This window comes from Berghia stephanieae, chromosome 2 (assembly GCF_034508935.2).
Source record: "Berghia stephanieae isolate SIO BIC M18660-M18661 chromosome 2, UCSD_Bste_1.3, whole genome shotgun sequence".
Classification (NCBI taxonomy): Eukaryota; Metazoa; Mollusca; class Gastropoda; order Nudibranchia; family Aeolidiidae; genus Berghia; species Berghia stephanieae.
The window spans coordinates 48,767,949-48,792,177 of record NC_088361.1 but is presented as its reverse complement, the minus strand read 5'-3'; the positions used below and the strand labels follow the sequence as shown (position 1 = coordinate 48,792,177).

The window sequence follows — 24,229 nt, the reverse complement described above, 5'->3', positions numbered from 1 at the left end:
TACTTCTACGATATATTGATGACAGACCTTATGAAATAATGAATATCCATAGCAGTTACTCCTGTATTTTTCCATCAGGTCTCAATGAAATTCATGTTGAGAGTGCCGATGAAGCCTATAGACTTTTGTCCATTGGGAAAAAGAATTTACAGATGGCAACCACTCGTTTAAATCATTGCTCTTCCAGAAGGTATGAGTAGAATACTTAGCTGTGAGACGCTGTGGATTGTATAAAAATAATGTACAAAAATTAATGTAACAGCTTCTGAAGAGGGCTAATACCAAACACCAACAATAATAAACAAGAATTAATGTAACAGCATCAAAGCAGAACAAAATATCAAATACAGAATTTTTTGGGCTCAAAACCTTTCTTCAGGCAATAACCAAAAAACTAATAAAAATGTAAATACATTTCTTAAGAACCCAGATAGATGGCCACATATCTGGATTCTTAAGTATAGGATATATGTTTTTATTGTTTTTTGAGCCCAAATCATTCCGTGTTTGACATTTTGTACTTTTTTTTGTATTCATTATTGTTTATTACTTTTGGTGTTTGGTATTAGCCCTTTTCAGAAGCTGTTACATTAATTTTTGTATATTTTTTACTTTTTTGAAGTGGTTGTATTCATTCTTGTTTTATTACTTTTGGTGTTTGGTATTTGGTTCTTTTTAGAACTGACACTTATTGGGCAATTGACATAAATTTTAGTTAATTGATTTATTGGGCAGTTAGCATGCCAGTGAAAACTGATATCAGTGTAATTTGCTATTTATGCTTAAATCTTATTGATCTTCTCCCCCTCTTCCTCCTCTGCAGTCATTGTATCTTCACAATAAAGGTCATTCGTGTGGTAGTCAAGGATGATCCCAACATTGCAAGAGTCAGCATGTAAGTTTTTAAACATTCCCATGGGTATCCATATTTGTTTCACAAAGTGTTTTGTGTAATGTGTAATATGAAAACTGATGATGGCAACTTGTATGTTTATTCGATAGTCTGAACCCAAATTATTTTTACCTCATTTTTGTTACAAAACCTCCCCAAAAAGCTCAAAACGTTTGTAATATACTCTACGCAGCAACAATGATGAAATAATTATTTTGTGAGATTATTTAGTAGATATAGTGATAATATGATTAACTTTGTCCATTTTATGAAAATGTTCAATGTTTAGTAACTATTACTGCAGTCATTGAACAACATCACTATTCCTTATGAACTTTGCAATGACATCTGTGAAAAAATATTCACTTCAATTAATATTCCTGCTATAAACTGTTATTTCAGAAAAGTGAGTGGAGCAGGCACTTATGGTTGATAATGACAAGAAATGAATTGAGTAGAAAACTGCCAGAGGACAATAGAATAGAGAATAACAATTTTGGGGGTGATAAGGAGTCAAACCCACAACGGCTTGGAGAGGGATACTGCACGATTGACGCTATTCACCACTCGGAATGAAGTGTTAGACGGCGTTGGTTGGAGAACATCTCTCTGGTGGCCAGATCGAGGTTCTGTAAGTCAGGTCGTGGATTTGACTCTTCATCACCCTAAAAGTTTCTATTCTCTATTCTGCCGGTTTTTAAAAATACAGTACATGCAATGTTAACTAAATAGCATATAATGTGTTCTTTGAGTAGAAATGGCTATCTGGTCTTGTGGTATGACACTCGCATTCAGATCGAAAGGTCCTGGGTTTGAGCCTCGCTCGATGCATAGTTGAGTCCTTGGAGAAGGCTCTTTACTCACATTCTCTCACTGTACTCAGGTGTAAAATGAGTACCTGGCCGTTAACATTGATGTCTCTGTCTGAAAAAATTGTAATATGTCCCGTCCTAAATGTTAAATGTGGCTGTTGGCCAGGAACCCCTTGTAAAGCGCTTTGAGCATGTTTAGTGGATATTGTTCAATATAAAAGCTCATTTAAAATTTAAAAAATAAAACGGTAGTATTGTCCTCTGACACTTCTCTACTCCCTTCATTTCTTGCTATTATTTATTCTATCTTTCATCTGGCTCAATAGTTTTTCTTTATCACAAAATTGACTGCAGTAACAGCAGGACAATTCAGTTTTATGTTTGTTTGTTTTTTTAGAATTTTTTTTTTGTTTTTTTTTTTTTTTGAGTTGATGAGTGTATGAATAACTAATACTTGTAAATATATTTTGACTCGTAGGTTGTCATTCTGTGATCTTGCTGGTTCTGAGCGTTACTCCAAAACTCAAGCCACTGGTGACCGGTTGAAGGAGGCTGGAAATATCAACACATCCTTGTTGACACTTGGAAGGTGTATAGAAATATTGAGGTTCAACCAAGTGCACAGGTGAGAGTGGGAATCAAATTTGTGGGTTAATGGTGAAAACATTGAAAAAACAAAAGGTGTTGTCTGAATGTTTATTATATTAAATCATTGAAGTGTTTTTTGCTGTCCATGGGTGATCAAGTGTCCAGTCCTCTCTGTTATTTGATCCGTCTCTCTTAATCACCTTGATAACTTGTGTCAATCATAGATAACGCTTCTTTGTTTCTTTTCGTACATTGTAGATAAAGTTGCAATAACTAGAACTGTTTGCTAAGTTTTAAAATTGTACATTGAATAAACGAAATAAAGTTATATGAACAAAAGATTTTATGTGATGTGAGTTGAAGAGATGGTCTATTTTAGTCACTATAAAGTTATGCTTAGCAGAAAAATTGACTACAAAACTATAAATACTCAACTGCTTACATCAAAATTACTTTCTTTACCTCCAGAGACAGTGTAAAAGTCGTGCCATTCCGAGACAGCAAACTCACCCGGCTGTTCACAAACTTCTTCAACGGAAGCGGGAGAGCAGCCATGATTGTCAACGTCAGCCAGTGCGCCTCCATGTTTGACGAAACGCTTCAAGTGTTCAAGTTTTCAGCCATTGCAAAACAAGTGAAGTATTTGCAAAAGCCTGTGGAGCCTCCCAAGCCCAAAAGGAAGAAAACAGCTGCTCCACTCCCCCGGCCATCAATCCCTTGGGAAACGGGTGAGTTCGGGAAAGGTTGAATCATATATAGCCATGCTGATGGTTTTCCTGGGAAATCTTTGGAAATCCACAGTTTTTGATGTCAGAGGAGGAATTTCCTCCTTTTTGAGAAAGGCATTTTCCCTTTTCAAGAAGTATACTGGCAGTGAGAGACTTGATGTGTGGTGGAACAAATAGGACGGACAGTTTCCCACTCTTCAGAAGTTAGCTAGAGTTTCTATTATATGATTATTTCATCTCTTTGTATTTATTAAACGAGTTATTTTTATAGTGCCCAATAACACAACAAGCTTGCGAATATGTGTTATTGCACGATAAAAATATGAGTTTAATAAATACAAAGAAATTAAAGAATATGTTTATTCTACCCCTCCAAGTAAGATTATTAGATATTTTGTAACCACATGGTATGGTATTCGTACTTCTATTCACCATAATTTGTATCCTTCTTCTGCTTGAATGACAATTTGACCCAAAACGTTGGATTTGTATTCATGCGCACCAAAAGAATATTTATGATTTCCAATCAGCTGCCTTTTCACACCAATAAAATATGCAAACATTTTCTGCAGCCGTTGAATGGAATTTTTATTCAACACGTTCAATTCATTATTCAACGATTACGTATTTACTAAAAAATGATAGGGTTTTCCAATGAGAGGGGTGGAATGGGGCTTAAGGCAAACGTTCAATATTTTCCTCCTTTTTAACTATTTGTCAATGACTGTTTATTTTGTTTTATTGTTTTAGTAATCTGTGGTCCCCTTTTTGGTAATCTATCTTCCACCTCTGTGGAAAACTCTAATATTATAATCTTACTTTTCTTTGGTGATCACATGACCTGAGTGTCACGGGTAACTTCAAAGCATTCCACTTCTTCCATTCTTTCTTTCTTTGTTTCACGTTATTGCCCACCACCACAAAATATTAGCAGTATTACGAAATCTTGATTGAAACTGCCAAACTAGAAAAACAGCTTAACTCCAATTAAACTTATTATTAATGATACTATGTTTACTCGTCACATTCTGATATCAAAATATTACTTTATGAATTATAAACAAGAACCATCAATGTTTTCCCCATGAGAGCTATCAAATTCTTACATCCTATGGAAGCAGATCTGATCGTTTCTTGTTTTTTTCTTGTTGCTCGATTTTTTATTTTTTAAAATCCTTTTATTATTTATTCATTTATTTATTTATTTTTACAAATTATGTTTTCAACCAAAAAAGAAGTACGTTCATTTTTTTTCTTTAAATTTTTTTGTTTTGTTTTGGTTTATAGAACCGTCAAAGTTATTGCTGGAGGATGCCTCAAACATCCCTCTTCCAACTGATGACTCGGAGGAAGATATTAGTTTAGATGATAGCATGGATGTTGAGAGCATCATGTCGACAAAGACAACTGACGAACTCATACAAACCATCAAGGTAAATATTTATACCTATACTTAAATAAATCTGTATTTAAAAAAAAAAAGATTTGTTGTGCAGAAACTGTAAAATGGTAAAAACTATTTTAAAAGTTTATATCATTAATAACTTCATTATCTTAAATATGTGGTATCATGTTTTAAAAATTATCAGATTTAATAGTAAACCAAATTAATGCAGAGAAAAAAATATCTTCAGGTTTGTTTGAGGTCATTCTTCTTCTTCTTCTTCTTCTTCTTCTTCTTCTTCTTCTTCTTCTTCTTCTTCTTCTTCTTCTTCTTCTTCTTCTTCTTCTTCTTCTTCTTCTTCTTCTTCTTCTTCTTCTTCTTCTTCTTCTTCTTCTTCTTCTCCTCCTCCTCATCACCATCATCATCACCATTATTATTATTATTAATATTAGTAATATTATCATTACTTTTTTAAAAATATAATTTATCACTTTTAGGATTTTAAATGGTGAGAAATGTTTTAAGGTTAAAGTACAATTCTTTGATTTCCTTTGCCACAGTTCTTGATAGACAAGAATGCCAAATTGGCAGAATCGCTGGAGGAGGAAATGATCAATGCTAGTAACACGGAGATGAGAGTGAGGAGGGAAGTGTGTGAAACCATGAAGAAACAGCAGGTTCTTATTGAGAAGGAATACAGGTATATAGACGGGGAAATAAGGAAAAAAATTGTATCTTTCTGTGTTTTTTGACATCTCTAATTACGTTCTGCAGTTTTTGAATTGTACCAACTTGATTTATACCATAGATACAGCCTTCTACACAAACAGATTTATTCAGTATATTAACAATATTTTATTTTGCAAGGGGAGGGGGGGGGGGGGGGGGGGGGTTTGATTTGGCTTAATTCTGAGTTTACCCCTTAAATTCGAATTTTTTTAGAAACAATGTTAATGTTAACTCTCTCAAGTCCACCATGATTGAAAATCGAACGAATTAGTTCAATCATCCATTCATATGAACTTGAGAGAGAGTTAAAAGAGGTACACCACATCAATTCTAGACCAATTTGAACTGATGACTTGTATAAAATAGGTTTCTAACAGACTTTTCTTTTGAAATTCATATTTATTTATTTATTTATTTTTGTCTTTCTTCTTTTTGGGTATTTGTCTCTTTGCCTGTGTCATGTCTGTTTTCATTGCACATGTATTCCATTGAATATGCGAGCATATCTCTCTCTTTCTCTCTCTCTCTCTCTCTCTCTCTCTCTCTCTCTCTCTCTCTCTCTCTCTCTCTCTCTCTCTCTCTCTCTCTCTCTCTCTCTCTATCTCTCTATCTCTCTATCTCTCTCTATCTATCTATCTATAAATTGTTGCTGTTTTCTTTGGATCCCTTGTAAAGTTTTTTTTAGCACATCTAGTGATCTAGAATTTGTTCTATAAAGGTTTTTTGTTTTTTTTTTTTTTTAAACAGTATTATGTGGTCTTGCAGTATCACACTCACTGTGGAAGGTCCAGGATTCGAACCCCACTCTGGGCAATGCATAGTTGAGTCCTTGGAAAAGACTCTTTACTCACATTCTCTCATTGTACTCAGGTGTAAAATGAGTACCTGGCCATTGTCGTTGTCTCTGTTGGAAAAATAATGTAATATCGCCTAACAGGCGTCCGCTCTGGTCTTGCATGTTAAGTTTTGCTGTTGGCTAGGGACCCATTGTAAAGCGCTTTGAGCATATTTAGTGGACATTGCACTGCAGAAATGCTAGTTTTTTTTAACATGTCAGTGAACGTTCATTTTTGGATTGTATTATTATATCTTTCCCAGTAAAATGCTGGAAGAATCGGAGGAAGACGCCCGAGAGGCGATGGACAAGCGAATCCAGAAGGTGATCGACTGTTATGAAAAGAAGCTGGAAAGAATACAGAGAAAGGTCGATGATGACGATGAGTGGGTTTCCAGTCTGCTGTTGTTTCAAGAGGAGAAAAAAGTTGAGGTGAATAATTTTTTTTTCATCAGTAGACACTTGTACGTGTGACAGCAAACAGAATTCTTCCATGGGCAAACTTCCCCAATACTTAGAACAATTTGTAAAATTACAAAATTTCTGCTCCAATTTAAGAACTTTATGAGCATTACTATGTCATTAAATTTTATTGAAAATGAAATTTGATGCCCGAGTACATAGTTTTTAGGATTTTTAAGTGTTATTTAATCATTGTGAGAGTAAATAGTTGATCAATATAAAGTTGACAAAAGCGACTACTCTTTTGTCTCCTAAAAATTAAGAATTTTAACATTTTCAAGTTGGAAGGTCTGCATCAATGTCACTTTGCAGGTTTATTCGGGAATTCTGGGACTCAAAAATGGATATACGATGTGGGACAGTTGTTTATGGTCTATTTTGTTATTCTCTTTTGTCAATCAATGCCTATTTTGTGTCTAATTAGTCCCTTCAAATTGTATGCAGCATTGTAATAATATTAAGTTGTAAGGGGGATCAATGACTAAGACATCATTATATTATGCTACCTCGGTAGTATTAGTATTAGTGTGTACTGTTGGCTACTCATTCTATGTAACTTTGATAGTGTGTGTGTGTTTGCATGGGTTATGGTTTTGTGGGGGGTGGGGGAGATGGACTCCGGCTTTTGGAGGTGGGATTCCAGACAGTAATTATCAAAGAAAGAGATTTTTTGCAGTGGCACTTGTGAATTCTTCATTTTTTTACATGCTCTAACATCTTTATAAAATGCGGGGTTTAAGTTGACAAGGCAGGGAGTGGGGAGATTAGTGGAGACTGGAAGAACAGATAGAAATAGTTTGTTGTTTTTGTCTTTTTTCTTCCATATTTAAATATTCAATAACAATATTACATTTTATTATGGCCCGCTGACCAGCCCAGACAAGATTTGGCAATGGATTGGCCTACCTTAGAAGTTGCCTAATTTGTGCTTTTTCTTCTTTTTTCTCTCTCTTTCTTTCAGTATTTTGTTTACTTTAAAAGAAAAATAATTTCAAAACTTTTTTATTTTCTCAAGGATACTAAGATCTCCACTCAGTTGCTGTATCTCAATAAATGATTTTTTTACAGTTATATTTTTTTCTTTTTCAAAGGAAAGAGACCAGAAAATTGCCAAGTTAGAGAAAGCACTAGAGGAAAAAGAAAAGGCCAAGATCTTGGATGATACGGTGATTCTCATTTTTTTGTTTTCAGTTTTCACTGAGAAATAATTGACATAGAACAAGGCTTTTGTGAATCGTATGTGAACAGACCTGCAACTCGTACCAGTAACTTTAATATATTACTGGGTGGGGTTCCTGACCTCCCATAGAAGACTGGGAGGTACTTGCTGTGTCTTCTATCCCCCTATACCTTTTCCAACTTGCTTTCTGTCTTTGTCTTGGAATGAGATTACTTGGTTTTTTTCCTGGCCTTGACCGGATACCCTTGCTGAGAGGGAAACAGTCAAATGCATAGATAGTTTTTGGAGATGATATTTTTTTCCTTGTAAATCTTCTCTCAGTTATGCACTGTATTATGTTTTGGTTACATATTATATATGATTTGTAAATATTTGAGTGTATACCTCTTAGAAAGGACCTGTGCTTGTGTCTGGCTGAGACTTTTAGGTGATCTCAAACTAAGTACTTTGATAGTGTGCTCTTGGAATCTATATCTGTTTTCCTATTTGAATCAATTCCCCTTTTGGGTGCTTTTATTGTAATTCAAGAACTTTTTACTATCTCATTTTCTTACTTTTTACTGGCGCTGATATGACCTTAATGTGTTGCAAGTGCCGTAAAACCCTTAAAAACAAAAACACAATATAAAGATATTAGATATATTTATTGGGAGCCAATCAGAATTTTTTTTACCTAATCCCCAATTTGATTAGAATAAAAAAAATTTTTTTAGAAGAAACTTTATAGTTAAATTATTTTTTTTAGAAATCATCTCTCTGTTATGTATTGTTATATTTGTGGTATTGAATGTATAATGTAAGCATTTGCGTGTGTTCCTCTTAATGGGATCCTGTGCTTGTGTCTGGATGAGACTTTTAGGTGATCTCATCAAACTATTAAAAATGATAGTATGCTCTTTGGAATCTAAATCTATTCCCTATTTGTACCATTCCCCTTTGTCTCAATTTTCTTGTGTGCTTTTAATTGTAAATCTAGAATTTTTGACTATCCCATTTTCTTCCTTTTTTACTGGTGCTGAACGGACCTAACTGTGCTGCAAGTGCGTAAAACCCTCAAAAACAAACTCAGACATTTATATTCCATCTAGTTCTAGTATGTCTTAACAATAATACCTTATGTATCCCATTCTAAGGGCATGAGTTTAAAAAATATTGTTAACTTCTTGATAATATGATGATTTATATTGACAATGAGGTTAAAATTTTTATATTCGAATGGCAGAAGATTGCAATATAATATATTACATACTCATTATCCCCCCTCCCCTTTATTTTCATTCATAAGGGAAAGGATGAGAAGATTGAGCAACTAGAGGAACGGATCGCAGATTTAAAATGTCTTCTCCACAACAGTGAGAAGAAGAAGGTATATGTCATTTAAGATTAATAAGAAATGTATAATTATTGCTTTCTTCATTTGTTTTTTTCTCCACCCCATTGTATTTTAAAATTATTCTTTTATGTTTTCTCTCCTTTCCCCCCCCCCCCTCCCCACCTCTCTCTCTCTCTCTCTCTCTCTCTCTCACTCTCTCTCTCTCTTTCTCTCTCTCTCTCTCTCTCTTTTTTCTTTCTTTTCAGTGTTGTGTGAATCAAAACATTAGATTAAATTATTTTTGATTATTTAAACGAAGGCTATAAGTTTATGTTAGTTACTTTCATTTATTTGTGTACAGGATGAGAAGATTGAGGAATTGCTAGCCTACGTCCAAGAGGCTGGGGACGTTTATAAAGAAAACATGGAACAGATTGCAAGGCTGAGACAAGAAGCTGCTAATTTTGCACTTGAAACAAAGGCAAAGGTTTGTAATTATCATTTACTCTTTAAAAAACTTGAGCTTTTATATATAGCACAATGTCTGCTAAACATGCTCAAAGCGCTTTATAAGGGATAAGAGCAATGAGCCTTTTTGATCTTTGCGTCGCTTGAGACTCGAACCCAGGACCTTCCGATCCAAAGGTGAGTGTCATACGGCAAGACCACATTAAAAAAAATCCAGCCCTATAGGTTGTGTAGTGGATTTCCTTGAGCAAATACTAGGGCTGTCCATAAAGTTACATTAAAATGCCTATGAAACTAACAACGTGTTAATGGCATGAGATGAGATGAAAATATATTCCTGTGCATTCATTATGCTATTTGAAGTGGTTCTCATAAATTTTTTTTTTTTTTTGAGAGTGGATAAATGCAACCTATCCATGTGGAATTTTTTTTTTACCATTCATCTGAGCAAATCAGTGACATTCAAAGCAGTTTGTGTTATCGGCAATTTCTCCTCAGGCAGATATAATATTTATTTCAATTAATCAAAGGGAACAAATGGAAGACTATCGGATGAAAGTAAAGAGGAATTTGTCCGTTGTTGCATAGCAGCCAACTGTCCGCATTTTAGCAGGACTGTCCGGATTTGGCAGTCTGGAGAAAGGAAAAAAATATTTTAAGAAAAAAGTGTACTGTTTGTATGAAAGGAAATGACCCCAGCATGTCCTCGAATTATGATTAATTTTACTAGCAAATTTAAACAAGGAACAGACAAATAGTGAGTAATGCTCTAAATCTAGGTTATAAGTTCAAAAGTCCGAACATACTTCCATTTTTTGGTCATGACAGTTGTGCGTGTTAGGGTCTCCTGATTTAGCTCTTTTACAAGTTAGCCGCTAGGTTATTGTATCAATATAATAGTACTCGAATAACAAAATTATATTTGATGAGTTTTTATTGCAAAGCTGACAAGTTCATCTTTTTCAGGGTCACTGTACTTGCTTACTTACTGTTCATTATGCCTATTGGCATATAGGGCATCACAGGGTTACTGTACTTCTTGCTTATTTACTGTTCAATATGCCTGTTAGCATTTAGGGCAACGCAGGTTACTGTACTTACTGTTCATTATGTCTGTTGGCATGTGGGGCAACCCAGAGTTACTGTACATTCTTACTGACTATCCATTATACCTGTTGGCATGTAGGGCAACACAGGGTTCTTACCACTTCTCTGTATATCAGCTTCTTTAATTCTTCTCCATGTTCCTCGTGGCCTTCCCCTTGATCTTCTGCCCTGAGGGTTCCAGTCCAATACTTTCTTTGTTATAGTTGAGTCATTCTTTCTAAGTGTGTGTCCAATCCACCTCCATCGTCTTCTTCCTGTGGTTACTGTGCTTACATTTAAGTTCCTTCAATATTTTCAGGAGGACAACCTTGCCAAGGTAGAGAAAGACAATATTCAACTAGAGGAATCTTACAAGCAGAAATTGAGTGATGCTGAAACTGTAAAGGAGGAAGCTTTAACCAGTGTGAAGGAGTCAGAGAGCAAAGTAAGTTTTATTTTTGATTGATTGATTGATTTTTTAATATATTTTTTTTCACAAATGTGAATTTGCTTCAATTTCATGTTTGCCTTTTATGCAAATCAAGCCATTATTTAAAAAAAAAATTTTTTTTTTTACATTACAAATAAAGTTGAATTTGCATCTTAATCTCAGGTTGATACAAATTTTGTTTTTAGTTTGGATTGGTTTCCAAAAAGGCTCGCAAACCAGTTTGAAACTGCAAATTTTATGGACATGAGAAAACTTGTCAGAATATGAGAAAATTGAAATAAACAAGAAGTGGCATAAACTATAAAAAAAAAGTAATAAATAAAAATTGAATTAACAGCTTCAAAAAAGAACAAAATACCACAGAACATTTTGGGCTCAAAACCCTTCTTCAGGCAATAACAAAAAAACAAAAACATAAATACATTATTTAAAAACCCAAATAGACGATAGAGAAAGCTTGATCTACTGTCTATCTAGGTTTTTAAGTAATGTATTTGTGTTTTTATTGGGTTTTTTTTTGTTGTTGTTGAAGGGCTTTGAGGCCAAAACATTCCATATTTGGTATTTTGTTCTTTTTTGAAGCTGTTATATTCAATTTTGTTTATTGGGTTGTGACAGTGGGTCACAAGTCTGCCCTGGTTTGGTGTAAAATATGAAATAGGGAAGTCACTCAATGATTGGTGTTGGTAGACAAATGTGTAAAATATGAAATAATGAAGTCACTCAATGATTGGCATTGGTAGACAAATGTGTAAAATATGAAATAATGAAATCACTCAATGATTGGCATTGGTAGACAAATGTGTAAAATATGAAATAATGAAGTCACTCAATGATTGGCGTTGGTAGACAAATGTGTAAAATATGAAATAATGAAGTCACTCAATGATTGGCATTGGTAGACAAATGTGTAATGCAGGCTTTGTTTCTTTTGCATTGCTACTTTATCTGGATATACAGTTGGTTTAGATTCTTTAAATTTGTTTTAGGTAGCTGAACTCGAGTCTATGATAAAGGATGTTGAAGCAAAACTTGTGAGCAAAGATAACACCATCAAAACACTTGAAGAGGAATGCGAGCAAATGCAAGGTTTGTCCTGAATCCAATGCATTATTACTGTTTTTTTTGGGGTTTTTTATTCTGTTATTTGACTTCCAAATCCAGTTGTTGGAATTCATCTATTTATAGGACTGCTGAACTGGAACTCAAAACCATGAACATGTTATGTTGACAAAAGGGAAAGATAAAGAGACAATCGGAGTGATATGCTCAGATAAGCCAAAAAATACAATTACTTCAAGTTCTGAATACATATCTTTTCATGTTTTTCTCTGAATCTTTGATTTTTAAAGACGGGTTGTTGAAAACAAGTAAAATGAACTAGAAAAATTCTTACGGTGAAAATGGAAGAAAGCAGTCACTTGATTGCTGCATTTAGAAAAAAACAAAGCAAACTGGTGTCTGTAATATTTTATTTTTCATAAATCAGTGCTGATGCAATTAAGACAAATTATTTAACTTCTCAGGATAATGAGTTAATAATCCCTTATGTCATTTAATCGAAAATGTTGAAAATGTTAAAAAATATAAATCACATTTTTTTCAACAGGTGAAATTGAACGTCTTCAAGACCAGATGAGTCAAATGGGTGACGTGAGCAAAAGATCCGACCCAGAATCTTCCGTGGGAATCGAGGATAAATCAGAATTGAAAACTCTCGACACGTCTATACAAGCCGATCTGTTGGATGCTAGGAGAGTGGAGGAGATGGAGAAAGAAATTAGAGAGCTACAGGAGGAGAATGAAACCTTGATGAGAGATTGTAACCGAATGGAGGAAGTATGCGAAGAGCATTTTCAAGAGAAATTATCTTTGGAAGAACAGTTGGGGGAAAAAGAGAATGAATGCGTTGATTGGAAGGAAATTCTGAGGAAAGAGAAAGAATCATCCATAGAGCATTTGGAGAAAGTACAAAGTGAATGTAATTATTTGAAGGAAACAAACAAGGATCTTGTTCAAGAGAAATCATCTTTGATAGAACGTCTGGAGGTAGCAGAGAATGAATGCAAGGGTTTGAGGGAAACGAATGAAGACCTTATGCAAGGGAAATCATCTTTGACAGAACGTCTGGAGGTAGCAGAGAATGAATGCAAGGGTTTGAAAGAAACAAATGAAGACCTTATGCAAGGGAAATCATCTTTGGCGGAACGTTTGGAGGTAGCAGAGAATGAATGCAAAGGTTTGAAAGAAACAAATGAAGACCTTATGCAAGGGAAATCATCTTTGACGGAACATTTGGAGGTAGCAGAGAATGAATGCAAGGGTTTGAGGGAAACGAATGAAAATCTGAATCAAGAAATTCTTGTTTTGCAGGAAGAGGCTAAAAGAAATCTTGTGAAGAAAGAGCACTGCACTCCTTTGTCAACATCAGCTCATTCCACCATGATAACTGACATAGTCAAAGAAATGGAAACCAAATCAACTCCATGTAGTCGACTAAAATCGTCTCAAGACTCCATGGCCGACAGTGAGGATGAAATAGTTTTTAATCACAATCTTCACCCTGCCGTTCAATCTCACGAGCAATCTGGAAATCAGTCGTCCAATTCATCTGCTGTTCAACTCAAAGATGCTGAAATTACAATAAATGCCTTGAGAAATAAGTTGCGATCTGAGGAAGAAGATTTTTTCCAACGAGAGCAGGCCCTTATTCATGGCTATACTGCAGAGATTGATAACTTGAAATCAGAACTTGTGAAATTGAAGAAAATGTCTCTTGAGAAATCTCAAGTAACCAAACAAGACGAATCTATTAAAAATATTTCTGTTTCATCTTGTCATGAGAGTATGGATGTTTGCTCTGCCAGTAATTCTGATAAATGTTCCAAGCAAGTTTTGCTGAGTGAAATTGCTTTGTTACAGGAACAGCTGATTTCATGTAAAGAGGCTCAAAGACAACTGCAGTGTCAGGATAAGGAAAAAATGAAATCGTCTTCGTCTCAAGCAGTCGTCGAAGGCAGCTCTGCCAAACGTTATTCTACACAAGATGTAGTTTGTAGAAACATGAGCATAACGGACAGTGTGTTACAGTTTGAGATGACAGAGTATGCGGTTGAATTGGATGCTTGGAGAAACAAAGTGGAAGACCTTAATCAGAAGATTGGAGAGAAAGAAAAATTGCTGAATGAAGCAAGGTGCAAAGTTGAGAATCTCGAAAAAGAAATGGAGGCAAACAATGGTGAGAAAGCGGCTCTTGAATTGAAGCTTGAATCGGAAGCATCACGGGTTGAGAGTTGTGAAAATGAATTAGAGGAATTGAAAGAAAAAAATGAAGCTCTTCGTCTGACTGTTGGAGAAAGAGATGTCAAATTAGATGAGATTAGCAATGAACTGAAAGCAAACATTAGTTCTCATGCTGAAATGAAAGGAGAAATGGATCAGTTAAGAAATCAGATTGAAAAAATTGAAGAGGAAATTTCATCAAAGAACAAAATTATTCTAGGTAAAGATCAGGCAATAAACGAATCCGAATCAAGAATATCAGATTTGAGAAGGACGATAACGTTACTGGAAGATTCACAGAGCAAGTTGAGTGAGCAATTTGAGAATAAATCAAAGGACAACTCTTGTCATTTAAGGGATATCCAGAAAGAACTGCAAGATGTTTTGAAGGTGAATTCCAAGCTGACTGTTGAGAAGGAAAGATTAGAGAAAGACGCAGAAGCGTTTGAAGACAAAGTGAAACTTTTGAGTGGCAAGATTGACAAGTATGAGAGTGACAATTCCAGCAAAGACAAACAATTGTTAGAATCCAAATTCCAACTTGACAAAGAGAGGGAAGCAAAGGCCCAGATGGAGGAAATGGTATGTATTTTATAGTTTTACTACCAAACCCCACCACGTCTTGTGCGACTATGTAGTTTAGTGGTATGACAAACGCCTATAGAATCGGAAGGTTCTGGGTTTGAGTCCCTCTCTGAATGGCACATAGTTGAGTCCTTGGAAAAGGCTCTTTACTCACATTTTCTCACTGTACTCAGGTGCAAAATGGCCGTTAACAGCTTTGTTTATATGAAAAAAATTGAAATATTATCTAACAGGTGTCATATCTCGTCCTAAATGTTAAGTGTTGCTGTTGGCTAGGGACCCTTTGTAATGTATTGCACTATCTTTGTTAAATAGCTCAAGTAACAAAAAGTCAATCCTAGGATAACAGGCTGGTCTCTCAGAGAGCGTTTTCTATCAGCCCTCAATACATGACTCAACCATCCATTCACTCCTGAATGGACAGAGATTTAAAAAAAATAATAATTATCATTTATGAAAAATTATGTGCTTCAATCAACTGGCTGGAAAATGTGGTTATAACATGAGAAATTTATAATGTACCCAATAGATTGCGTTCATGATCGTAATACATTATCTTGGGCTAAAAAAAGGACGAACAAAACATGATGGTAGTACTTCAGAACTATGTAGCTGAAATTCATTTAGGTTTCTGCAGTGTTATACGGATGGTAACAATTGTTTGCCACCCTGAGGATGGGACTAGTCGATCACAAAATACTTTTTGCCACATCTTGCGTACTCAACTACTTAATTACTGCTGGACTGACAAGGAGTTCAGAAAAAAAAAACCTGACTTCACCCGGGGTAGTTACGTTTCATTTTGTTTAAGTAAAACAAAGTTGCTAGGAGCAGTGGATTGTAAAAAGTATTAAACAAAAATGAATATAACAGCTTAAAAAAAGAACAAAATACCAAACACGGAACGTTTCAGGCTCAAAACCCTTCTTCAACCAACAGCAAAAAAAAATCAATAAAAACATAAATACATTACTTAAAAAGTCAGATGGACGGTATGGAACAAAAAAAAGTTCTTATAAATGTGGCAAAGACTTTTCTTCCAATTTTGTCATTTGTAAAGCAAATCTGATTTTAAGGAAAATGATGTAGACGCGTTGTAAAGCGCTTTGAGCACGATTGCCTGGCTCGGCGCATAGTTGAGTCCTCGATAAAAAGGTTCTTTACTCACATTCTCTCACCGTAATCAAGTATTGTAATGAATGTGACGATTTTCCTACAATTGGTAAGGAGAGGGTTTATTCAAAATTACTTTTTTAAAATTCCCAACTTAGCTGGAAAAAATAAAGCAAGATCATCAACAAGAATCTGCAGAAGTCTCTCAAAAGCTCATCCTTTTGGAAAAGGAAAAACGCCTGGCAGAACGGAAACTCAATGAAGTGAAGGGGAAAGAACAGGAATGGCAAATGAAATACCAGGCCCAGGATAAAATGAAGGAGGTGTGTATCTTGTCTATTATTCCAACTTGCGACTCTGTGGTCTCGTGGTATGATACTTGCCTTCAGACTGGAAGGTCCAGGGTTCAAGTCCTGCTCTGAGCTGTGCTTAATCGAGTCCTTAGAAAATGGCATTCACTCACAGTCTCTCACCGCACTCAGGTGTAAAATGAGTACCTGGCAGTTAACGGCGTTGTTTCTGTTGGGGAAAAAATATAATATTACCTAACAGGCATCATCATATCTCATCCTTCATGTTCAGTATTGCTGTAAGTTAGAGACCCCTTGTAAAGCACTTTGAGCATGTTTAGTGGATATTGTGCTATATAAATGCTCATGCTTTTGTTTTTATTTTCAAATCCATTTTCCCACCTCATAATAAGTGACACTTACACCTCTTTTAAATTTAACACCAGTCATTAAGAATGTTTATCGAAATTTTTTTTAAAAGTTTATTTTTGCTTTCTTCATATAGACAGAAAGGTACTACCTCTTGTCTACAGATTTCTCTTTTAAATCCTTGTTATATCGTAAAAAATTACTAAAGATTTGCGGACTGTTTTGTTCTGACAAATTATTTATCATCAATGGCAACTAGGCTTCTACTTCTAAAAGTAAAGGGGGGGGGGCTGAATTGGAAAGTGTTCAAACTTCACATCTAATGAGCTTAGCGTAAATTATTTACTTTATAATGTTATCTTGAAACTTATCTTTTTATTCTTTTCATTTCAAAACTTAAGAATTTTGAAACTTTTTGTTTTTTTTTATTTTTTAATTAAACAATTTTTAAAAATTTCTTTAGCTATTTTTTAATATTTTTTAAAAGTTATTTTTATTTATTTATTTTTTTAAAAGTTAGTTTCTTTTTTTTTTTTTTAAACTTATATAGTTTGATTTTAAACTGTTGATTAGATTTTCTTTTTTGTTTTGAATTTGTAAGCTGGAGCATCAGCTTCAAAACCAGCTGAAAACGACCAGGGAGTCGCTGAAGAAGCACTCCAGTAAGAACAGTGAGTTGTTCAGTGAACTTGCCCAACAGCGGACAGAGAATTGTCGGTTACAAGAGGAGATTGATCGTCTGAAGGATGTTGTCACTCAGGTATTTATTTGGATATGGTTCCACAAATGCTCTTTTATTCTGGGATAACTAAATATAGCTTAATTCTGACCTGCCTATATATGAACATTTTTAAAAATACGAATTTTTAGGTCCTAATTGTCAATTATATAAAGATCTTTAATTCAACACTTCTTGCAGTTTTGTTGTCAGAACTAGTATATAGAGGATTTTAAAGCATTAATCTCATGTATTTAAACAAATTGGTCATTTTAAAGGGTTAATAAAAGGTTATAATGTCTATTATTTTATTATTACCCCTGAAAAATACAGATTTTTCCAATTTAAAGTAGGCAGGCCTGTTTATTCAATTGATTCAATTAATTGAATGGGGATAAGGGCGTATGTACAAGAAAACATCTAACAGTGACAGACTTCTACGTAACAACATCACTTATATACCGCTTAATCCAAACATAGGCTCTGAGTGCTATATATACAGAAGTAATCGATATACAATAGATTTTTTAGGGATTAATTTTGGATTTTGTTTTTTTTTTCAGATTTGATGTTTAGTACTGCTATTTAGCGGATTTTGTTATTTCAAGTTTTCCACTATTTTCCCCTTCTATGGCAACCGGCTATTTTAGTGGAAGAATTATTTCCAAATTAGACAAGTTCCATTAATTTTTTAGTCTTGTTGCAAGGGTCGAATCCTTATAAGTTCTTTAATAATCCCTCCTCTTTTATATTGTCATTTGATGTGTGTTTGATGATTATATATTTACCTGGGTGGGGTCCTTTGAATTCCCATGGTGGACAGGAGGTCACTTGCTGTCTTCTTTCCCCTTTTATCTGCTTTTCAAGTTGCTTTCTGTCTTTGTCCTGGAATGGGATTGCTTGGATTTGTCCTGGGCCTTGCTAGAGTCCTTAGCTGAGAGGGAAACAAACTAGTGTTTAGTATTAGTTTTGGGAGGTGATTTTTTTCCCTTTGTTATTCATCTCTCTGTTATGTATTGTTGGTTCTCTTTTCTGATATATTGTGTAAACATTTGGGGGTATTCCTTTTAGTAGAATCCTGTGCTGTAGTTTGGATTAGACTTTTAGGTGATCTCATACTAAGTACACTGATGCTTGTTTTGATACAGCAGAGAATGCATTATATCAATAACTTAGCCATTGTTTAATTAAATAAACTTTTGTCTTTTTACAGCTCGAGAACAATCAGTCTGACTCCAGCAAAATGGCAGCTGAAATTGAGTCCCTCAAACAGGATGCAAAACAAGCTCAGAAAGGTAAGTATGTGTGTGTGTGTGTGTGTGTCAATATTTGCATGCCACTGATTTAACATTTGTTTGAATAGCTTCTTTCTCTGAATTGCCTACTTTCCTTGAAGATGATGTTCAAAAGATGGTCACATTTTCTTTGCTCTATATCCAGCAGTAGAAAAGGTTATTATTGTTTCATTTCTGTGATAAATCAACTGGAAATTTATCAAAATAAATAAATTATGTCCTTCTGCCACAACATCATAAGATATTGTCGTCTAGGCATTACACGAAGAAATAATATAGATAATTCATTCAACAAGATGTCTGATGTCAACAGGAATCACCTATGTTGTCCGTGTGAGCAAATTGGGGGTTAATCATCTTGCCCAAGGAAAAATAAATGAAAGTGCCTGAAGCGAGGCTTGAACCCGGGAGGTCACAGTGCAATGCCTTAACCACTTGGCCACTTTGCCGAATTATCAAAATTCAAGTAAAAGTCAGTTTAGATAATCTAGTTTTAAATTCAAAGATGAATTGAATGACTACAGCGTTTAAAACAAGCTATACAAACTGTACATCATGTGTAGAGATTTCTATCCCTTTACAGGGTTTCTGTTTATCTTTCATTATAAAGGGGGGCGAGGTGGCCAAGTGGTTATGGAATTGCACTGTGATCCAGAAGGTCCTGGGTTCGAGCCTTGCTTCAGGCACTTTCATTTTATTTCCTTGGGCAAGATTATTAACCCCCAATTTGCTCACTTGGACAAAATGGGTGATTCCTGTTGACATCAGACATCCTGTTTGATGGATTATCTATATTCCTTCATGGAATGCCTAGGCTTATGGTGCGGTTGTGAAAGGGTGTAATTTTAAAAATTCTTTTCATTAAAAAGCATCAGATTTTCAAAGACGTCAAGTAGATGATGTTTTTGTAAACCTTCTAAATATCATATTACTTCTTTCCAATAAAAGCTCTGTTTTTCTATTCCAACTTCTGTTACGTTGTCGTTTTCCTTGAATTTAAAATGTCTGCAAATATGAAATTCCAAGGATGTCTGACATCTTAAAAATGTTTCAGTCTTCGATTTGTCAATGAAAAAGACCACTTCATTTTTTCCAGAAAATAAGGAGCTAATGGCTAGCTTGAATGATTTAAAGACAGGATTGCTACACTCTGATGAAATGACAGAACGTCAAGAAAATATTATCCTGGCCCAAGATGAGGACATCAGCATTTTAAAGTCCAGTGAGTTGTTATTATTTTGCTACAACATTCAACACTAGAATGATAGATATCCTATGTTGAGACTGTATCAGAACCAGGTTTGTCTTCAATGTCTGGCAAATCAGATCGAGCTTATCTTATAACGAATTCATTTAAAAAGTAATAAACAAAAATGATTGTATAAGCTTAAAAAAAAGAACAAAATATCAAACATGAAACGTTTGGGGCTCAAAACCCTTCTTCAGCCAACAATGAAAAAAACTTGAGCTTTTATATAGCGCAATAACCAATAAACATACTCAAAGCGCTTTACAAGGGGTCCCTGACCAACAGCAACATTTACTATGTAGGACAAGACATGGTGCCTGTTAGGCGATATTACAATTGTTTTGGACAGAGACAACGGTCAGGGACTCATTTTACACCTGAATACGGTAAGAGAATGTAATTAAAGAGCCTTTTCCAAGGACTCAGCTATGCACTGAGCGAGGCTCAATCCCAATACCTTCTGATCCGAAGGCGAGTGACATACCGCATAGCCAATGCACAATGAAAACACAAACACATTACTAAAAAGCCAGATCAACTGCAGAAAAATATTTGATGTCCTTTCTGTATTGAAATCTTAAAACGTTCCATGTTTGGTGGGGTTTTTTTTTTTTTGAAGCTGTTATATTCATTTTTGCTCATTACTTTTTGCAGTCCACAGCTTCTTGCTGCTTAGTTTCACAATGATTTCATTTGAAGACTTTACGTTATCCCTTTCACTAAATGAATTTTGCTATTGGGAAGGAAAACTTGTCATCAGATCAAAAAGATGTATTTATGTTGTTTTACATTTAAGATGAATCAATTTCATTAATAACAACGATTGCATGTTACAGGATCAGAATTAGAAAGATAAGTTGTGTAAACCTACATTAATGTAATTCATGTTGTGGTTTAGACCATACTCTCACAGTTGATGAAAGCATCACTAAGAAACTGAACCAGATTCAAAGGCAAAAAGGAAATTAGTGCAATTATTTAGTCTAAAAACTAAAAAAAGAATGGCATGCTTTTAGACCTCTGGCTTCTGCCACAGGCTCTGCTATGTTTTTTTTGTTTTTGTTTTTTTTTCAATACCATTTTCACCTCCTTATATTTATGTCTTGTAATATGTAATCTAATATTCATCACAAATATTTTAATTTTCTATGTCATCATAAAATTCAAAATTATAATATTTAGAAGATGAAGACACTGACTTTTTAATGACTTCAATTTTCATGGGCATGTTATCTTTATTCATAACAGAATTAGAGGAATTGGACTCCAAAAATCAGATACTGTCAAAGTCCCTGTCAAAGAAGGAAGAAGAAGTTACGACACTTCTTGAAAAGGTGAAAAAATGAATAAAAATAAAGTTCTCAAGTTTTGGAGTGAATTTTGTCATTTTTTCATTTATTTTTTTGTTGTTAGAAAATCTGTTGGGTTTAAAGTTTATTAAATATTTGTTTAAGGGGCAGTTTGAGTCTTTTCTAGAAAAAAAATTAATTTCGTATATTGGGCGGTTTTAATAATTTTGTGATGTCATTATAGGTTAAAAAACATTTTTGATGAAAAATATACATTATCTGTGTTGATACCTGTTTTGCAACCGATTTAAGGGTTTGACATAAAAAATATAACAATCTTATGGCAAATGTTCCACAAAAATTGTTGAAGGAATAATCTCCATATTCTTCTCTCTTATCAACATTGTAGCATAGTGTGTCACCATAGAGAGATTTTACAGCTTTAGCTTATAGGATTTTTATTCGAATATTACAAAGTTGCAAATTAAAATATTATGACAAAATTGATATTAAAAATTTATAATTTAGTTTAAAATTCAAAATACACATACTTTATTAAAAAAATCTCTAAGGTAACATAATACATTATCTCTGTGATAACTTGAAATTTTCATACAATTTCATTGGATAGCTTCTGGAAATGTTTGACACAATATCCCATACCCTTAGGAAAATGACATATTGAGAAAATAGCAAAATAGCTTTCCATTTTTCACACTTTTCTTTCTACCTGTACCCTTTTTGACCATGCTTTTCGTGCCTTTATAGTCTATTTTGAGATATTTTCCACCATAATCTCAAAAATAATTTTGTGAAGGATTTTGCTAATAATTAGACCCAAAACCGCCCCTTAAAATGTATTTGATTAAAATGCTTTTGTGATCACAATTCTAGTGAGACAAACTACCGAATTGAAGTGAAATCAGTCAGGTCTATTGTCTTATTATTTTAACATGATTTACTGTCTTAAGTTTTAGAAACAAGTACCCTCATTCCGAAAATTTGTCGTGAGGATTTGTGCTTGATGACAGTGCATACCTGCCAAATGTTACGAATTGCATTGTTGCAAAATACGCCATAGGAATTAGGATTCTTTCTCGAAGCAAATTACAAGATGTCAGTATCAGAACTTGAATTTGGAATCACATGGTTGACTGTACGATTGTTTATCTAAATATTTATTCTGTTTGCAGCAACAGTCCGATACTACTTGTGATGAATTATCAAAAGAGATTGAAAGGTTGAAAGAAGAGATTTCAAATCTGAAAGGAGAAATTTCAAAAAGTACAGAAGCACTGACAGGTGAGTTTTCCCCCCCCCCCCCCTAAGATTTTGGTTAATGTATGTCTGTTTTAACTGCTTAATTGATTTATATTGTGGAGGGTGCAATTATCTGAACAATAAACCTGAGGTTATATGGATATATCAGCCAAAATGTGAAGTGAAGAGAAATATTCCAGCTTTCCAAAGCTTTGGGAGGTTTTAAAAGGCAATGAACAGAACAGTTCATATTGATGGAACGAAATTGACGTCACTCAGGCCTTTGTTACTCTTTTTTGGCCAGACATTTTTATGAGTAGTTCTCACTAAAATCTATCAATCAGACTATAAACGTTCCAAGGGTCACATAGTTCTGTGTGTTGGTGAGTTCTATCCGGCTTGTGGATTGTTGTGAGCTTTTTTAGCTAGACGCACAGAATCAATACAAAGCCCAAAGGGAAACTATCATTAAAACAATTCACATGAATTAACCGTTTTCAGCAGAAGGGAAAAATCAACTCCAAAAAATAGTTGGCTTGTATTGCAAATTCAGACTACTACCGCAAATTTGTAGAAATACAAATTTTTGGCTTCGACTGCAGAATGAAATAAGCATTCTGATTCAATACAAAATGTGTTAAACAGAAATGTTTCTTGTCAGAAAGCATCTGTTCGAGATTTTGAAGTCAGTTTGATTTGAATTCTGCTAAGGATAAATCATACGTTTGTAAAGTTTATTATACTGACAGTTAGTCAATCCTCTCCTGATTTATTTGTGGCTTTGTGGTCTTCGTGGTGTGATACTCACTTTCGGATTGGAAGGTCCTGGGTTTGTCCTACTCTGAGTGGTACTTAGTCGAGTCCTTGGAAAAGGCTCTTTACTCACGCTCTCTCACCGTACTCAGCTGTAAAATGAGTATCTAGCCATAAACAACGTTGTCTCTGTCGAAATAAATTGTAATATACCTAACAAGCATCATGATTTGCTCTATTGGTTTGGGACCCCTTGTAAAGCGCTTTGAGCACATTTAGTGGATATTTTATAAACCTCAAGGTTGTGAATATATTTCTTTTCAGTTAAAGATAAAGATGTGCGTGCCATGACCAGTCAAATGGATTCACTAAAGGAAACTCTGAAAGTGAGTTCAATGAATAGATAAATATTATTGCCCTTTTTAAAGTCCCTATTCCATAATGTATCACCATGCTCGAGGAGCTTTACAATTTTTATTTTGCTTGATGGACCATGTAAATTTATATACATGCTGTTTTGAAAAGTTTTTCCAATACTTTTGGGCGAATCCAATGTTGCCTCACAGAATTTACCTCCATCCCCAAAGATTCAGGGTGAAATGTTTCAAAATCTTGGACATATAATAGATCTTGTCAGTTTTGAATGACAATAAACATACGCTTGGTTTTTTACTTTGTCTTGATTTTTTTTTTTTGGGGGGGGGGGGGGGGGGTAAGTTTAATTGAGAAGTGCATCAGGTGACAATGATTTGTGCGGCTATGTGGTCTTGTGGTATGACACTTGCTTTCGGATTGGAAGGTCCTGGGTTAGAGCCTTGCTCTGCGCATAATTGAGTCCTTGGAAAAGGCTCTTTATTCACATTCTCTCATACTCAAATGTAACATGAGTACCTGCCCATCAACAACGTTGTCTATGTCGTAAAAAATTGTAATATCACATAAGAGTCATCGTGTCTCATTCTACATGTTACATGCTGCTTTTGGTCAGGGATCCTTTGGAAAGCACTTTGATCACATTTAGTGGATATTGCGCTATATAAAAGCTCAAGTTTAATGATAGCATTGTACAAAAAAAAATATGAATAAATAATAATAGAAA

General features: G+C 34.5%; 1 protein-coding gene across 2 annotated transcripts in view; it reads left to right on the top strand.

The window, feature by feature from the left end:
- LOC144965065 (uncharacterized) overlaps window positions 1-24,229 on the top strand; it is a 44,917-nt gene that overhangs the window by 8,785 nt on the left and 11,903 nt on the right. For both annotated transcript variants that reach the window (XM_078899962.1, XM_078899961.1), the window contains exons 7-26: window positions 79-190; window positions 824-895; window positions 2,183-2,329; window positions 2,761-3,020; window positions 4,308-4,453; window positions 4,965-5,104; window positions 6,232-6,400; window positions 7,522-7,596; window positions 8,896-8,976; window positions 9,284-9,409; window positions 10,796-10,921; window positions 11,917-12,016; window positions 12,537-14,791; window positions 16,066-16,230; window positions 17,168-17,326; window positions 18,498-18,579; window positions 19,676-19,801; window positions 21,077-21,162; window positions 22,311-22,419; window positions 23,455-23,516. In XM_078899962.1, coding sequence (XP_078756088.1) covers window positions 79-190; window positions 824-895; window positions 2,183-2,329; window positions 2,761-3,020; window positions 4,308-4,453; window positions 4,965-5,104; window positions 6,232-6,400; window positions 7,522-7,596; window positions 8,896-8,976; window positions 9,284-9,409; window positions 10,796-10,921; window positions 11,917-12,016; window positions 12,537-14,791; window positions 16,066-16,230; window positions 17,168-17,326; window positions 18,498-18,579; window positions 19,676-19,801; window positions 21,077-21,162; window positions 22,311-22,419; window positions 23,455-23,516 — 4,598 coding nt within the window. The remainder of the gene's footprint in view (window positions 1-78; window positions 191-823; window positions 896-2,182; window positions 2,330-2,760; window positions 3,021-4,307; window positions 4,454-4,964; window positions 5,105-6,231; window positions 6,401-7,521; window positions 7,597-8,895; window positions 8,977-9,283; window positions 9,410-10,795; window positions 10,922-11,916; window positions 12,017-12,536; window positions 14,792-16,065; window positions 16,231-17,167; window positions 17,327-18,497; window positions 18,580-19,675; window positions 19,802-21,076; window positions 21,163-22,310; window positions 22,420-23,454; window positions 23,517-24,229) is intronic.